Here is a 17,309-nt window from a genome sequence, read left to right as displayed (position 1 = left end):
CCCGAATCCCAGCAAAGCCCCGACACAAAGCACGGCAGGAGATCCGTGCGGCCAAGGGGGCACAACCCTCAAAAAAAACCCATTAAAAAACCCTAAAAATCTTCACCAGAACCCCCTCAAAAATCCTCACGAGCCCTAGAAATATCCCTTCATAATCACCCCAAAAAACTTCTCATAAGCACCCAAAAATTCCTTTAAAAACCCTTCATAATCCCCCCAAAAATCCCCTCAAAAAACTGCAAAATCCTTTCATAAACCCTCATAATGCCCAAAAAACCCTCACAGCCCTAAAAAATCCCCTCACAACCTCCCCAAAAATCTCCTCACAAACCCCTAAAAGTCTCCTCATAAACCCCCATAAATCCCTTCACAAACCCCTAAAACTCTCCTCACAAACCCCCATAAGTCTCCTCATAACCACCTAAAAAACCCCTCAATATCCCCTAAAACGTTCCAGGCCTGAGAACCCAGAGAAGCCGTGCAGAGCCCCAAAGTCAATCATATTTTTTATTAAATATACATCCTCTCTTGGCACAAATCTTAAAATATATAAACATTATATAACAAAGTGTCTTCACTGCAATAAAATAGAATCCAGATCCAAGAAAAGCCGTCAAAACCGACACGCACACGTGGATGGTGAGGGCACGGGAAAAAAGGCAATTAACAGTGTTTGTGCTAATTCATTAATTAACAGATGCATAGACCACACAGGCAGTGACCGGTGCTGGGACACCCTGCAGCTCGTGGTGATTTTGGGGGGAAATGGGGGGAAAAAAGGAAGGGGGAAAAAAAGGGGGAAAGAAAAGGGGGAAAAAGAAAAGGGGGGAAACAGAAAAGGGGGGAAAAATAGGAAAAAAGGGGGAAAAAGAGGAAAAAAGGGGAAAAAAAGGTGAACAAAAGGGGGCAATCAGCCCCTAGAAGGTACAAAGTGAAGATCCCAAACCAGCCAAGGAGCTCAGAAGGTTCCCCCAAACCATCCCATGGTGCCTGGAGTTCCTGGAGCATCCAGGCTGTGAGGGGAAAACGTGCTTGGGCTGTTGGGAAAACGCTAAAAAGCTGCAATTTTGACGATTTGGGTGCATTTTTCTGGACCTGGTTTTCTCGAAGTGCCAGTGCGGGGCTCAAGGTGCAGGAAGAAGCAGGAGGGGGGAGAGGGAAGGAAAAACAAAAAGCACAGATTTGGTGGTGATGCTTTAAGGACCCGTGATAAAGGGGAGTGGGAAATTAAATTTGAGAGGAATAAAGTGGAAAATTAGGGAATTGCAGGAAAGGAAAAAAGGGGGAAAAAGGGAAAAACTCCTGTTTTGAGTTGTTTCCTTTCTCAGAGCTCTCCCTGGCCAGCACACCTCAGAAAAAATCTGGAACGTGTGTGAATCCATGCAGGGAAGAAGAGAAGGGAAGGGAACACTCTGTTTCCCCTTTTCTACATTCAAAAAAGAGGGAAAAAAAGGAAAAAAAAAAAAAAAAAAAAAAAGCTTTTTAAACCAACCCAAAGCAGCAACAGGCTCTGAGAAACAAAAGCACCAAAACCATCAGAGGCTGAACTCAAGGACAAACACCCAGCCTGCAAAACTTGTGGGGAAATTGGCTGAAATTCCGAATTTCAATCAGGCGCAGCTGCTAATTAAAGAAGGGCTCCTGGAATCCTTGCTTTTCCCAGCGGGGAGGGGACCAGGAGGGACAGGACACAAGCACTGGTGGGAGTTCCTCCCTCTGGATCAGGACTAGAGCAGGGTAAATTGGCTTCTCCATTGGAGAAAAGAAATGGGGGCCTGAGCAGGGGAAAGCAGAGCCGGGAGTTCTCCACAGCCCCCAGACAACGACACAGAACTCGTGGCCGCCACCTCCCAAAGGCCCAGGGACCTTCAATTCCCGGGGAAATCAGGGAATGTGTCGCCCGGATAAAATAAATGCCAGTTCCAGTGTGCCCCTTCCAGCGCTGGGAACACGCTGCGTGCCCACACCCCCTGATTGCTAAGGAAACATTTGGCATCGGGAGCAGCTCCGTGCTCCCAAGAAGTGCAAAGACAAAAAGGAAAGGAGAAGGCTGCTCCTGCCCCCTTGTGCAATTCCTTCCACTGCCACCCATCCCATCCAGCTCAAGTACACAACAAACAGGAAAGGACAGGCTGGAAGGTAAATCTTATCTTTTTCTCACATTATGGACTCTCTCTGAAAAAAGGGATTTTTCCACCTTGGTTTGTGTAATCTATCATCAGAGGAGCCTGAAGTGTGGTCTGACCTCCGAATTTAACAGAGGGATGGATCACCCCACCAAAAAAAAAAAATCTGCATTTCCCTGAAAACTGATTGGAAAGAGGAACAGGGAGAGATTAATCCCAGCTGGAAGTGATTGGCACGGCAGGGTTAAACTCCGAGGGGATTTCAGGGCTGAAGCAGCTGAGGGGATGAGTCGGTGAGCAGAGGCGCCAGGACCTACACAGCAGGTACCACAAGGGACACCAGGACAGCTCTGCTGGGGACAGCCCGGGCTGCAGCAGGGTTTGCTCTGCCAGGCGCACAGAGCAGCGGTGACACTGAACGAGACACACACTGGGGGGTTTGCAGGGTGAACAGCTCCTCCCTCAGTGCTGCAGCCCTGGAAAACGCTGCCTCTGCAGGGCAGGGCACGCACGGAAAACACAGATCAGCTGGAGCGCATCCAGTCTGCAATCCAGGCACAGCCCCTGCCCGGCGACGCCGACAGCACACAGAGGAGATCTCCTTTATGGAAGGGCCAGAACTGCCCTCCTCTGTGCCTCCAGTCTTTGGTAATCTCAGAGGGACACCACAAACGAGGGACATCGATGCAGCGCAACCCAAAAGCAACGGGGAGAGGGCAGCATTCCCAGCCAGAGGAAACATTCAGCTTTCAGAACAAGTGTAGTGTCCTGGGCCTGCTCTCACAGCCCAGGGGAATCTGCAATTCCCTACGGCCTACACTGGGGTATTGCACTTGGCAGAGAGTAGGGAGCTACAGCACTGCCCCTTCCCAGACCCAGGGGCTCCTTCCCAACAGCTGCGAGCCCCCTCTGCCACCATCCACCGCCTCCATGTGCCCACGGGGAGCCAGGTGAGGAGCCAGGAGCAGCACAGGCGGGCGGGAGGCTCCACTCCTGGGGCAGAGTCCAGCAGAAGGCTGAGGCAGCTGCTTGGGAGGACTCAGCTCTGCAGAATCGGGAATTTCTCACTCGGGGAACGGTTAGGCTTCCAAATTAAAAAGGGAAAAAAAAAACCAATCCGGGAACAACAGGGGAAAAACCCCACCAAACGGGCGAGTTCCCAGCTGCAGGAGCACGTGGGAGGCCAGGGAAGAAGGAACTGCTCTCTCTGCAGGAAGCCACTACCTCTCGAGGCCGGGGCCGTGCTGCAGCTTGCGGAGCAGGATCTGCGTCAGGTCGAAGGTGGTGAAGCTGATGCCCACGGCGATGGGGCCCTTGACCCAGTTCATGCTGAGCCCCTTGTAGAGGCCCCTGACGAGTCCCTCCTCGCGCACGATGTCCTGCATGGTGCGCAGGATGGAGCTGTAGGTGTGGCCCAGCACGCCGGCCGTCTGCATGCGGCGCCGCACCACGTCCAGCGGGTACGAGGCCGACTGCCCGATGAGGCCGGCGCACGCCCCGAACAGCAGCCGCTCCGGGGGCGAGGGCTGCGCCCTCCCGCTGTGCTCTGGGGGACACAGAGTGGGGGGACCCTGGGAATTCACTCACAATTAAAGTTTTGTTACCCGGGTTTCATTCCCCCCTCGCCCTGAACAGCAGCCGCTCCGGGGGCGAGGGCTGCGCCTTCCCGCTGTGCTCTAGGGGACACACACAGTGGAATTCGCTCACAATTAAGAGAACAGGATGGAAGGATGGAGGGTTCCTTCCTGAGGTTGCGCTCGTGAGGTTTTGTTACCCCCAAAGCTTGGGTTTTGTTTTCCTGCAAGTTGCTCTCCCGAGGTTTTGTTCCCCACAGTGAGCTCCCAAAGCTTTGTTTTCCCCAAGTTTTGCTCCTCAGGTTTCATTCCTGAGGTTTTGTTCCCCAAGTTTTGTTCCCAAGCAAAATCTTCAGAAAGGCTCCCCAAATCACTAGAAAAGGTCCCCAAAATCACTAGAAAAGGTCCCACAAAACAAAATCCCAAGTGATGAGACATTTACTGACATGTCACAGCTACAACTCCCCAGGTTTTGCTCCCAACTTAGTGCACAACCAAGTCCTTCTCCACCTGGAAATTCCCCTTTTTCCCTGCACTATTCAGGCCCAGCTTTCCTTGTTCCCACCCGGAGCTGCTCAGACCCCTCAGCACCCCAAACCCTGCAGCATTCCCTGCTTTACCTGCGTGCACTTTCTTCAGTGTCTCGTAGGTGAAGAAGCTGAGGCCAGCGTAGGGGATGACGCCCAGGATGGTGGGAGTGAAGCCCCTGTACAAGGTTTTCAGCCCCTCCTCGCGGGATATGCGGATGAAGACGTGCACAATGCTGCTGTACCTGCCGTGGGGACACGGGGAGAGCAGACCTGCGCTGGTCAGCGGCTGGGGTGCTCCCAGCAGGGCTCCCTGATGGATTAATTGGTAATTAATTCGGCTCCGAGCTCATCGGGCAGCTCGGAGGGGGTTTCAGCTCTCTTGGGTTCTCCTGGGTCCAGCTGCCCTCCTGAACTGGTCTCCCAGTACCCATCTCCTCCCACATCCACACCTCTGGGCATTGAATCGCTGCTTAGACCCCAGAGCTTTATCCCACCAAAGGAAATGACCCAAAAAAGGGCAATAAAACCACGTGACCTCTTAAAAAACCCATAAAGTTGTGTATGAGGCACTTACATCTCCTTGGGCGTGACAGCCATGCGGGCACGGACCATGTCCAGGGGGTAGGTGAGCATGGCAGCCGTGGTGCCAGCCAGGGAGCCGGCAATGAAGCGAGGGAACGGCGTCAGTGCCCTGGTGTGGGGTGAGAGAGGAGACCAGACGTCACCTGCAGCTGCAGATCCCACTGGAGCTTCCCCCTCAGTTTCCTTCCCCCCAGAGCTTCTCCCTCAAAGGTTCCACCTCACAGCTTCCCCTCAGAGCATCCTCTTGGAATCTCCCCCTCCGAACTTCCCCTCACAGGTTCCCTTCAGAGCTTCCTCCTCAGAGTTTCCTCTCGGAGCTTCCCCTCACATCTTTCCCTCAGAACTTCCATCTTGGAGCTTCCCCCTCACAGTTTCCTTCCCCTCAGAACTTCTACCTCAAAGCTTCCATCCTGGAATTTCCCCTCACAGCTTCCCCCTCAGAACTTCCCCTCAGAGCTTTCCCCTCGGAGCTTCTCCTCACAGCTTTTCCCTCAGAGCTTCCATCTCAAAGCTTCCTCCCCAGAGCTTTCCCTTCACAGCTTCCACCTTGGAACTTCCCCTCACAGCTTCCACCTTGGAAGCTCTACCTCAGAGCTTCCCCCTTGGAACTTCTTCTCACAGCTTCCCCCTCAGAGGTTCCACCTTGGAGCTTCTCACAGCTTCCCCCTTGGAACCTCCACCTCAGAGCTTCCATCTTGGAGCTTCCCCCTCACAGCTTCTCCTCAGAGCTTTCCCCTCAGAACCTCCACATCGGAGCTTCCCCCTCAGAGCTTCATCTTGGAGTTCCCGCCTCAGGACCCCAAACCCTGCTGCATCTTACTTTCCCTGGAATCCGTAGTAGTTGCCCAGGATCTGCTTGTACTCCTCGTGGGCGCAGAACTGGATGGCGGCGTAGGGGATCACCCGCACCATGGTGGCCGAGTTCCCCCTCCAGAGGCTCCAGAAGCCCTCATTGAGGTAGGTGTGATAGATCAGCCTGTACGCTTCCTGAGGGGAAAAACCACCCGTGGGGAGCAGGCCAGGGGTATAAGAGTGGATAAATCACCCGTGGGGAGCAGGGAGAGAGGATAAATCACCCACGGGGAGCAGGCCAAGGGGATAAATCACCCGTGGAGAGAGGATAAATCACCCATGGGGAGCAGGAATGCAGGGCCGGGAGCCGACCCCACAGATTAACCCCTCCAAGCTCCTGCCCATGGCCTCCCCGTCACACCCACATGCTTTAAAATGCAGTTTGTGTGGGATAAATGGATAAATAAATAGAAATTAATTAAAGGAAAATATCGAAATTGCACTGTGCACTTGTTTTTCAGAGCATTTCCATGCCCAGATCCCAGAATCCAGCAAGGGCAGAGTGAAGCTCCACACAAGAGCAAGGAAGGGTTTTTAGATCCCAGCCTGCCTCAATTTCCCTCTCAGGGAAGGCACAATTTACACAAAACCCCTTCCCCAACCCAAATTCATCTCCCTGGGGCCAGGCAGGAACATTTGGATCACAAACACCACACGTAGAAAAGCTGGAGAGGCACTCAGGAAGTCAGGAGAGGGATCAGATCCGGATTTAATTCCCTATAAATGCTGGAACAACTCCTGTGTGGTTGGGGAAGGGAACGCGCACTAGAAATGGTCCCAAGATCACCAGGAAAGGTCCCCAAATCACGAGGAAAGGTCCCAAAAACACCATTCCCAGTCTTTCCCTCTGTGTTTTCATGGAATGCTGCTGATAAATCCCCAAAAAAGTGAAATATCAACAAAAGATTAATTAAACACTTCAGAGCAACAGCAGACAGACATCACCTCACCTTGGCAGAAAATCTTTTTGAAGACACTAAAAAGAAAAACAACAAAAAAAAAAAGAAGATTAGGGCTTGCAAGACATAAAAATAAATATTGATCCATGAATCCCTAAATAACGGATAAACAATCAGGTGTTTTGTCTAAAGGGATAAAAATAGAAGGAAAAGAATGAATGCAAGAGGAAATAGAGATTCTTTGTCTTCTAAATGCTCACATAATTTAACACAAAAGTAAATTTTTTTCCCCCTGCTGCCTGTTAGGAAAATTCAGTTTGTGCAGAATAAATGAATACATAAAAACAATTAATGAAAGAAAACCCATCAAAACTGCACTGCTCAGTTATTTTTCAGAGCATTTCCAGCCTCATTCCAGAATCCAGCGAGGGCAGAGCGAAGCTCCACGCAAGAGCAGCTCCAGCCCAGCCAAACTCAAATGAACTCCCTGATTTTTCTGTTTTTTCCCCCCTTCCCTTGCATCCATCCAAAGTGACAGCACCTCCTTATCTGCGCAGGGTTTGGGAGCAGGATTTGTTTGGCAGGAAGGGAAAGCCCTGGCTGGAAAGCTTTAATGAACGTGGCTCCAATTAAGGGGCTGCTGCAGCTCCTGCCTGGCTCATCTGAGGCTCTGGGAGCCTCTCGAGTGCATCCAACAATTCCATGCAAATCCATTTTTCCCCACTGCTGCTCCCCTGTGCAATTCAATGCTTTTATTTGGAATTTTTCTTTTTTTTTTTTTTTTTAAGGAATAAAAACTACCTCGATGAACAGTGATGGTTATCAAGGGGGTTTTGTTCCTTTAAAAATTATTTAAAATAATAAAATGATTGAGTTGTGGAAAATTCACTGAGTTTGGGATGGCAAAGCTCATCCACCCCTCTGCCATGGACACTTTTCCCCCATCCCAAGCCCCATTTCTGACTCAAGGCATCACTTTGATGATCCAAAGATATTTTCCCTCCTCACAGACAGGGAATAAAACCCCTTAGGGCAGCAAGAACCCAAAAACCCTATCACATCCCAAAAAATTGCTCCCATTGGAAGATTTAAATCCCATCCTGGGATGGGCTGAAGCACACAGGGATTTTTGGGAATGCCCAAATTCCAGGAGATCCCCTGGCCCAGCCCAGCTCCGTGCCCCTGATGTCTCCACCCCAAAATGAAACCTGGGTGTGCGGTTTGGGTGGGAAAACCCCAAAATTCAGGTGCCAGGGGCAGCCCCAGCCCCCCTGATCCACATGCAGCAATTGCAGAGCTCCTTGCTCTGCCCAGAACGAGAATCATGTGAGCAGAAATCAATTCTAAATTAAATGTCAGCCAGGGATTAGGCTGAGCCCAACTCAGTTAATCTGGGACGTCACCAGGCTTAAAATTCTTGGCTTTCCCAAATGTCCACTGAATTAAAGGCCTGTGCTGTTCCCTTTGGGGTAATTGGAGGAGTTGCAGCGCAACAGATCCCACAATCCCCAAATCCTGCTAAACACAGGGAAATTCTCTGTTCCACTCACAGGAATGTGATTTTCTGTGGCAATTCAGGGGGGCCAGAGCACACAGATCCGGGCATGAGCAGCTCCAGTGCCTGCTGCCTCTCATTCTGGGGAGAGCTGACACAATCTGGGCACCCAGCCCTCAGCAGGGAACCCTCACAGCCCAATTCCCCCTTCCCAGAGCCCCCACATCTCCAGGGCAAGGAGCTGGATGAGCACAAAGGGCTCAAAATTAAAAACAAATTGGGAAAAAAGCCCGGAGGAGTCACCTTGGAACATGATTTTTGTCCTGTCCAGAGGAGCCACTGCAGTTTTAGCCACAGCCCCAGCCAGAGCCCCGGACATCAGCGAGTTCAGCACTTTCTTCTTCTCCTGGTTGTCCTGGCAAAAAAACATTGGATAAAGGGAAAAAAAAATTAAAAATCAATGCCACAAGGAATAACATTTCACCTTTTGTGCAGCATTCCCCCAGGGCCAGGATTTGGGTCAAAATGTCTGAGTTTCCAGCACAGTGCACTCACTGCTGGTTGGACTGGGAGGCAGAATTCCAAGCATTCCTCCTGCATGTGTCGTTTGCTCCCTGTTATTTCTCTTTTTTCTCCCTCCCCACGATTTTTGGGCACAGGCAGAGGGGAAGTTTTGGAAGAGAAGCACCCCAGCCCTGTTCCCACACCATTCCCAAGCTCCCGAGGGTCAATCCAGGCACTTTCCCCCTTCTGTGGTGGAATGAGAGGGATTTTGGTGCTGGCATTCCTGCCACAGCTCAGTTATAAAATCAGCATTTTTGTCCCACAGGGAACAACAACAAAAAGCCACAAAATCCAACCCAGTGGAGGCTGGGCAGTGAGAACAAGCCCAGGCTTGATGTGTGAACTTTTGCCACTCCGTGGAGGAGAGGAGTTAACATTTTCCTTGTGTTTCCCAACCCCAGAGTTAATGTTTATGACCCAAAACCCCTGGGTCAGCTCAATTCCCCCTCCCCAGCTGTGCAAAGGTGAACTTCAGCCCCAGATCTGGGTTAAACCCAGCAAGGCTGGGAGGAATCTGCCTTCTCCTGAGCTTCCAGGGGCAGGGAAAGCACAGAGTGGGGCAGCCTGACTGGGAATGGTCCTGGGTGTCACTGGAATGGTCCTGGGTGTCACTGGGAATGGTCCTGGGTGTCACTGGGATTGTCCTGTGTGTCCCTGGAATTGTCCTGGGTGTCACTGGAATTGTGTTCTGTGTGTCCCTGGAATTGTGTCCTGGGTGTCACTGGAATTGTCCTGTGTGTCACTGGAATTGTGTCCTGTGTGTCACTGGGAATTGTGTCCTGGGTGTCACTGGGAATTGTGTCCTGTGTGTCACTGGAATTGTGTCCTGTGTGTCACTGGGAATTGTGTCCTGGGTGTCACTGGGAATTGTGTCCTGGGTGTCACTGGGAATTGTGTCCTGGGTGTCACTGGAATTGTCCTGGGTGTCACTGGGAATTGTGTCCTGGGTGTCACTGGAATTGTGTCCTGTGTGTCACTGGAATTGTCCTGGGTGTCCCTGGAATTGTGTCCTGTGTGTCACTGGAATTGTCCTGGGTGTCACTGGGATGGTCCTGTGTGTCACTGGAATTGTGTCCTGTGTGTCACTGGAATTGTGTCCTGGGTGTCACTGGGAATTGTGTCCTGTGTGTCACTGGAATTGTCCTGGGTGTCCCTAGAATTGTCCTGTGTGTCACTGGAATTGTCCTGTGTGTCACTGGAATTGTGTTCTGTGTGTCCCTGGAATTGTGTCCTGGGTGTCACTGGAATTGTCCTGTGTGTCCCTGGAATTGTGTCCTGTGTGTCCCTAGAATTGTCCTGTGTGTCACTGGAATTGTGTCCTGTGTGTCATTGGAATTGTGTCCTGGGTGTCCCTGGAATTGTCCTGGGTGTCCCTGGAATTGTCCTGGGTGTCCCTGGAATTGTGTCCTGTGTGTCCCTGGAATTGTGTCCTGGGTGTCACTGAAATTGTCCTGGGTGTCCCTGGAATTGTCCTGGGTGTCCCTGGAATTGTCCCGTGTGTCCCTGGAATTGTCCTGGGTGTCCCTGGAATTGTCCTGGGTGTCCCTGGAATTGTCCTGGGTGTCCCTGGAATTGTCCCGTGTGTCCCTGGAATGGTCCTGTGTGTCCCTGGAATTGTCCTGGGTGTCCCTGGGATTGTCCTGCGTGTCCCTGGGAATGCCCAGCCCATTCCCAAGGGGACGGAAGGCCTGGATCCCCTCCCACCCCACGGACTGCAGCTTGTGGGAGCCCAGAGCTCAGAGCCAACTCCTCCAGACCCTTGCAGGGCTGGGAGCAGAGCTGAGGCGGGGTCTCACCTGAGAGGGGGGAATGAATTCCCTCCCTGGAAATGCAGGTGGGGTCTCACCTGGAGGGAGGAATTCTCTGCAGCCCAGCCCAGCCCCTGCTCTCACCTCTGCAGGAATCCAGGCTGGGCCGGGCTCCACATCCCTCTGGAATTCCACTGGAGCTTCTCTCACACCATTACCCATACCAGTCACACTGCCGCGGGGCCAGCAGAGCTCCAGCTCCTGAATGCAACCCAAAAAACAGAGGAAAAACGTCAAAAAAGGGAAATATCCCGGTGATACAGCACAGGGTTAGGGAGCGACCCACCCCCAGCTGAAATTCCTCTCCCAGTTCCCAGGAAAAGGGCATTCCCAGGATCCTGGTGCCATTTCCTTCCTTTAAGGTGTAAATGGATTTTTAGGGGTGCCAGATAAAATTCATAGCAACCCTTCTCACCCCACAAAGAACTCAGCTGCAATAAACCACCAAAATATCCACAGTTTCCAGAGAAAAGGGGCAGATCCTGCCCTCTCCCCATGAGCACTTTGGCGGCTCCTTGGGACTGCTGAATGAGACACCAGGGAGGGAAGGTGGACATTTAAAATATCCATAATTTCCAAGGAAAGGGAGCAGATCCTGCCCTCTCCCAATGAGCATTTTTGGCTCCTTGGGACTGCTGAACAAGGAGACACTGGAGAAGGAAAATGGAAATTTAAACCCCTCTGGAAAAAGGGGAAAAAATAGTGCCAGGCCTGAGTTCCCCCGGGGCAAGGGGAGGTTATTTTGGGCAGAGAGGGATCCAGTGCCTCACACGTGCCACTGGGGCCATTGTGGGTCTCACTGCTGCCTTCCAGGACTCCCTCTCCTCCCAGGCTCTTCCTGCTCTGAGATGGCCCCAACCCAAGCTACAGGAGGAAAGGTCAGCCTGACCTTGGCTGCAGAGTGCGGACAAAGGAATAATTCTGTTTAAATGGAGTAATTCGCTTTTTCAGCTCTGACTTTCTGATATTTCTGCCTTTTATGCTGCAGCTTGTCCAGCCTGGAATCTGCAGGGCTGGGATTGCCGCTGTGCCAACCCCGAGCTGGCCCTGGAGCTGCTCAGAGGGGCCCTGCAAGGACCCAAACCCCTTTCCCAAGGCACAGAGCTGCTCCCACAGCCCCATTTGGAGGGTGAAACCCTGCAGGGAAATGATGAGGAAATGAGAATTCCTGGATTCAGGCACCTCCTGCCCCCAGCACCTCCCTCCCTCGGGCACAGCAATTTGCTTACGTGGGCATAAAAATCCATTCCCAGCCTCTTTTCCCCCCTTTTTTTGACAATCCCAGGTACTTTATGCTTGTCAGCACCTTTCAGACGTGCTGACCTGCTTTTTCCCCCTCATAAATGAACGCCAGCCCTCATTTCCCAGCTTGGCAGCAGATTTCAAACACAAAGCTCGGCCCTGGATGAACTCAGGCATGACCAATTTGGGATGAAGGAGCCTCACCCTTCACCAGAGTGGGGAAAACACACCTGGAGGCCTTTAATTATCCCACAATTAACGATGCTTGGGGTCGGGGAGGACTTTTAGGATCATCTCATCCCACCCCACACCTTCCACCACCTCGAGTTGTTCTAGTCCAGCCTTGGGATGGGGCGGCCACGGCTCCTCCGGGAATTCCATCCCCACCGAAATTCCCCCATCCCAAAATCCCTCCCCAATTTCCCAGTCCCACGTCCCCTTTCCCGGTGTGAAGCCGTTCCCCTTTCCTGCCTCTCCAGCCCTTGCACTCCCCTCCCTCTCTGTTTTGTTGTCCTGTGCCCCTCAAGGGCACAGTTTGGTGTCCCCAAAGCCTCTCCCCGCTTCCCAAAACTCCGGGGAATTTGGGAACCCCGAACCCAGGGGTTCCCGAGCCCTGAGGGCGCTTTGGGAACTCAGGGAGGGACAAATGCAGATTTTATGGGATGCAACACCCCGCAGGACCAGAGCTGGAAAAGCTCCCTCACCTCACCCCGAGCCAACACAAACCCCACGAGCATCAGGAGCAGAGATCATCCAGAATTATTATTATTAATTATTCCAAATTAATTCTAATTCTTACTAATGACCCACAGTCATTTCCTTCCCTTCTCACTCCTCCTTATCTGCCAGGCCTGGAAAAACACTCTTTGTTTCACACCTTTAAATGTTACACCTTTGGTTGTAAAATTCCCTTGTTTTTTTTTTTTTTTTTTTTTGGACAGGTGCAGATTTTATCCCTGCCCTGCCTGCAATAAATGTAGGTCACAATATCAGATTTATCCCTGCCAAAAATAAAAATAACCCTCCTTCCCTTCACCCCCCAGAAAAGAAATGGTGCTAAAGGGCAAAGGAATGCAAAATGCAACTTTCTTTTAAAACACAACAACTGGGAAAGAGAGGCCTGGAGGGAAATTTGCCAGATTTAAATGATGGCATTAAGGCTGGATTTATTTTTGCATCATTTACTCCACAATATTCCCTTTTATCCTGTTCAGCCACATTCCTTTTCTATTTTTGGTGCCTGAGCCTACAAACACCTGTTTGTGCGCTCCATTTTGCACATCAGCATGCACAGGCTCCAGAGCAAAAATAGCTTTTATTCATTTATTATTTTTATTCCCTTCTGCTGGCCCCAAAGCTGGATTTCATTCTGGCCTCGGGCTGGATTCTGAGGTCAGGGGATTATTCTGACCAAGAATTCACACCGGAACCACAAAACCCAAAAATTATCTTAAAATTCGGTCTGAATTAAAGTTTTGGTGTCAGTTTGCAGTGCCTGGATATAATCACAATAATGGGAATAATCAGAATAGCAGGAATAATCAGAATAATTGCTCCTTCCCACAGCCAAAATTCCTTCACACAGCCACAGAGTGATTATTCAGATTATTCCTATTATTAGATTATTCCCATTTCCCCCATTATTCTGATTATTCCCATTATTAGATTATTCCCATTTTTCCCAGTGATTTGGGAACCAGCAGAGGGAACCTTGGCAAGGGAACACAGAGCGATTATTCAGATTATTTCCATTATTCAGATTACTCTGATTATCCCGATTATTCAGATTATTCCCATTTTTCCCACTGAGTTGGGACCCAGCAGAGGGAACACTGGCAAGGGAACACAGGAGTGATTATTCAGATTATTCCCATTTTTCTGATTATTCCCATTATTGGATTATTCCCATTTTTCCCAGGGGTTTGGAGCCAGCACAGGGAACCCTGGCAAGGGCACAGAGAGGGATTATTCTGATTATTCCCATTATTCCAATTATTCCCATTATCCCTGTTATTCAGATTATTTCCATTATTGGATTATTCTGATTATTGCCATTATCCCCATCATTCAGATTATCCCCATCATTGGATTAGTCCCGTTTTTCCCGTTTTCCGTGGGATTTGGGAGCCAGCAGAGGGAACACAGAGCTCTCCCTCCATCCCCCCAGAGCAGCAGCCCTTATCAGCAGCAGCTTTATCTCAGGGAGGGCACAGCTCCTGCAGCACCAACAATTCTCCTTTTTCCAAGAAAAAAACCCAACCCCAACCCCTCCCTGAGCTCCAAAGACTTGCTTTTAAAATTTAAATTTGATTATTTTCTGGAAAATCAGGCAGCACAATTGCTGTTATTCATAATAAGCATAAAACAAAATTCATTCACAAAAAAAAAAAAAAGAAACAAAAAATTATTCACTTTTTGAAGTGAAAAAAAAAAGGAAAAATCAGAATAAATCCTCCTCCAAGTATCAGCAAAGTGACTCAAAACCAAAATAACTCCTGGCTCCTGAGGGTTTTATTTTTTATTTTTCTGACAGAAACCTGTCTGACCTGTCCCAAACCCATCCCAGCTCAGGGCCCTGCTCTGAACTTTGTGCAACCTCCTGAAGCCAAACTCGCCACACCAAAACCACCTGGAGCAGGGCAGGGCAGGGCAAAAAAATAAAATAAAATAAAATAAAATAAAATAAAATAAAATAAAATAAAATAAAATAAAATAAAATAAAATAAAATAAAATAAAATAAAATAAAATAAAATAAAATAAAATAAAATAAATGAAATTATTGGGGTTGCCAAATTCCCTTGTCAGAGGATTCTTGCTGAAATCCAACCCCAGCCCCTCTTTTCTTCAGGTCCCAGTTTGGGAAAATAAAGATAAAATAAAAATAAAGATAAAATAAAATAAAATTTTAAAAATTTAATTAAAATAAAATAGAATAAAATAAAATAAACATACAATAAAAATAAGAATAAAATAAAATAAAAATAAAATAAAATTAAAATGAAAATAAAATAAAAATAAAATTAAAAAATAAAACAAAAAATAAAATAAAAATTCCGAACTAAACAGGACATGCACAGCTCTGTGGACGCTCAGGGCTGGAACCCAGCCATGGTTATTCTGAATTCCTGTCAGCCACAGGTTGGATTTTCTGAGTTGTTTAAAACCTCAGGATGTTGTGAAAATACTCCAGAAATGCACCTGAACCACGGAGGAGCAGCCAAACCCACACACACACACTGAGGGTGGTGCAGCTTCAAAGCCACTCCAAACCAGCAGGCAGGAGGGAAAAACACCATAAACACACAAAAAAATGGGAAAAATCCATAAAGCCACACAAAAAATACGGAAAATCCATAAAGCCACACAAAAAATACGGAAAATCCATAAAGACACAGAAAAACGGGGGGAAAATCCATCAACATACATTAAAAAATGGGGGGGGAAATCCATCAACATACACAAAAACTGGGGAAACAATCCATGTAGACATAGAAAAAAATGGAGAAAAAATGGGGAAACAATCCATAAAGACATAGGAAAAAATGGAGAAAAATCCATAAACACATACAAAAAAGGGGGGAAAATGCCATAAATACACACAAAAAATGGGAAAAAAATCGTTAATACCCAAAGCACATCCGCGGCAGCCCGGGCGCAGGGTTTGGGTGGAACTCCGCCAGTTCCCCCGCACGGGCTCCACTGACCCCGCTGGGGCATTTCCAGCATTTCCCGGCTCCCTCTGCACTCCGACAGCTCCAACCCAGCCAGGAGCCCCTCGCAGGGCACAGCCGGGAACTCAGCGAAGTTTTTGTTCTTTTAACTCCAGATAATCTCAATTTCACAGCCCCCGTGCAGGGGAGATCCCGCAGCACAGAAACTCCCCTGGGCTGGAACTTCAGTTTCTTGGAGATTGAAATGATCAAAAAAATCACATTTATGGTTTGGGGCGGGGGGGAAGAGAGGCGGCACGGAGGGAAGGTGGCAGGGAAAGGGACACGGGGACAGAGGGACAGACTGGGGAGGAGAAGGGACTCTGGGACAAACTGGGACAGGCTGGGAAGGTGGCAGGGCACGGAGAGGGGCTGGCGAGGTGGGAGCAGGGCAGGCTGGGGCTGGGAAAGTGTGGGAAACAGGGAAAATAGGGGCTGGAAAGGCAGGGAAACAGGCAGGGAAACGGGCAAGGAAACGGGTAGGGAAACAGGCAAGGAAACAGGCAGGGAAACGGGCAAGGAAACAGGCAGGGAAACAGGCAAGGAAACAGGCAGGGAAACGGGCAAGGAAACACAGAACAGGTGGGGAAAGCTGGCAGGGGGAAAGCAGGGAAAAGGAGCAAGGAGGAAAGCAGAGGAAAAGGAGCGGGGGAAGCGCAGCCCTCGCTCAGCGCTCCCGGGGCCGTCTCGGGGCCGTCCCGGAGCGCTCGCTCAGCCCCGCCGGGAGCGCTCCCGCAGCCCGGGCACTGCGGGCCGGGCCTCCCGCGTGGTGCCGCGGCCCGGAGCGAGCGCAGCCCAGGCCGGCCCCGCTCCCCGCGGCTCAGCCCGGTCCCGCTCCCCCGAGCGCACCGAGCGGCCCCGCCGCAGCCCCGGGCCCGCCCGGCACGGGGTGACCCCGCGGGAGGCCGCGCCAATGTCACCGGAGCCCCGCGCCGCCGCCACGCGCGGGCCGGGCGGGCCCCGGCAGCCAGGCCGCGGTGCTGGGGCCCCGGGGCCGCGTCACTGCCCGCGGCGGGGCCGGCCCGGCCCGGCCCGCACTCACCGGCTCCGCTGCGCGTCCGCCCCGGCCGCGTCCGCCGCCGCCAGGCCGCCCCCGCTGCGCCGCGGGAGGCGGGGCCCGCCCGGGGCAAGGCCAATCGGCGCGGCGGGGGCAGAGCCCCGTGGGCAGGGATTGGCTGCGGGTAAGGATTGACAGGTCAGACGGCCAATGGCTGAGGGGGGCGCGGCAGGAGGCGGGGCGCCTGTAGCGGCACGGGGCGGGCGGGGAGCGCTCGGTGCGGGGGCGGGGGGCGCGGGCGGGCCCGGGGAGTGCCCGGGACAGCGAACGGGACAGCGAACGGGACAGCGAACGGCACCGGGGGAGTGCCGGGACAGCGAACGGCCCCAGGGCACCCCGAACGGCACCGCCGGGACTGCCCGGGACAGCGAACGGCTCCGCTGGGACTGCCCGGGACAGCGAACGGCACCGGGAGAGTGCCCGGGACAGCGAACGGGACCGGGAGAGTGCCCGGGACAGCGAACGGGACCGCCGGGACCCTGAACGGCCCCGTCGGGAGCCCGAACAGCCCGACCGGGACCCCGGCGAGTGCCCGGCTCGAGCAGCGACAGTCCTGCCCGGTTCCCCCCTGCAGCAGCGGTGCGGGGAGCGGAGATCCCGCCCGTCCACACCGGGGAGCGCCCGGGGATCCCATCCCGGGGATCCCGGCCGGTTCTGCTGCCCTGCACGGCCCCGGTGTCCTGCGGGCAGCGGCTCTGCCCGGTCCTGGGGGCAGCGGCGGTGGGCGCTCAGCTCCAGCCGCTCTTGGTCAAAGGGGATGGAACTGAAATCCCGCGGGTTGGATTCTCCCCCAGCCCTTGGGAAGGAAATGAAATCCGGCAGGAATCCCCCGTTTGATCCCCCCCAGCCTTTGGGGCTGCTCTCCCACC

At 51.8% G+C, this 17,309-nt stretch overlaps 1 protein-coding gene across 2 annotated transcripts; it reads right to left on the bottom strand.

Annotated features, from left to right (window-relative positions):
• Positions 1-493: 493 nt before the first annotated feature.
• On the bottom strand, positions 494-16,478 carry SLC25A42 (solute carrier family 25 member 42). Of its 2 annotated transcripts, XM_058040879.1 has the most exons (8): positions 16,426-16,478; positions 10,515-10,631; positions 8,362-8,473; positions 6,615-6,640; positions 5,633-5,799; positions 4,805-4,921; positions 4,321-4,472; positions 3,257-3,672 (listed from the first exon to the last, which is right to left on the bottom strand). In XM_058040879.1, the coding sequence occupies exons 2-8, from the start codon at positions 10,590-10,592 to the stop codon at positions 3,347-3,349; spliced, it is 978 nt and encodes a 325-aa protein (XP_057896862.1). In that variant the 5' UTR covers positions 10,593-10,631; positions 16,426-16,478; the 3' UTR covers positions 3,257-3,346. The 2 variants fall into 2 exon arrangements, with proteins under 2 accessions (XP_057896861.1, XP_057896862.1); XM_058040878.1 differs by lacking the exon at positions 16,426-16,478 and having other exon boundaries at positions 494-3,672; positions 4,321-4,500; positions 10,515-11,931.
• Between the last annotated feature and the right edge of the window lie 831 nt (positions 16,479-17,309).

Source organism: Melospiza georgiana, chromosome 26, assembly GCF_028018845.1.
Source record: "Melospiza georgiana isolate bMelGeo1 chromosome 26, bMelGeo1.pri, whole genome shotgun sequence".
NCBI lineage: Eukaryota > Metazoa > Chordata > Aves > Passeriformes > Passerellidae > Melospiza > Melospiza georgiana.
The sequence above is the reverse complement of the archived record's forward strand: the minus strand, read 5'-3'. Positions and strand labels throughout refer to the sequence as shown.

Bases quoted from the DNA above. Each gene is read 5' to 3' on its own strand.
- SLC25A42 (XM_058040878.1), bottom strand. From the start codon at position 10,592: ATGGGTAATGGTGTGAGAGAAGCTCCAGTGGAATTCCAGAGGGATGTG. The intron at 5,800-6,614 runs GTGAGGTGATGT...TTTTCCCCTCAG, and splicing joins CAAAAAGATTTTCTGCCAAG to GAAGCGTACAGGCTGATCTA. The intron at 4,922-5,632 runs GTAAGATGCAGC...ACCCCACACCAG, and splicing joins TACTACGGATTCCAGGGAAA to GGCACTGACGCCGTTCCCTC.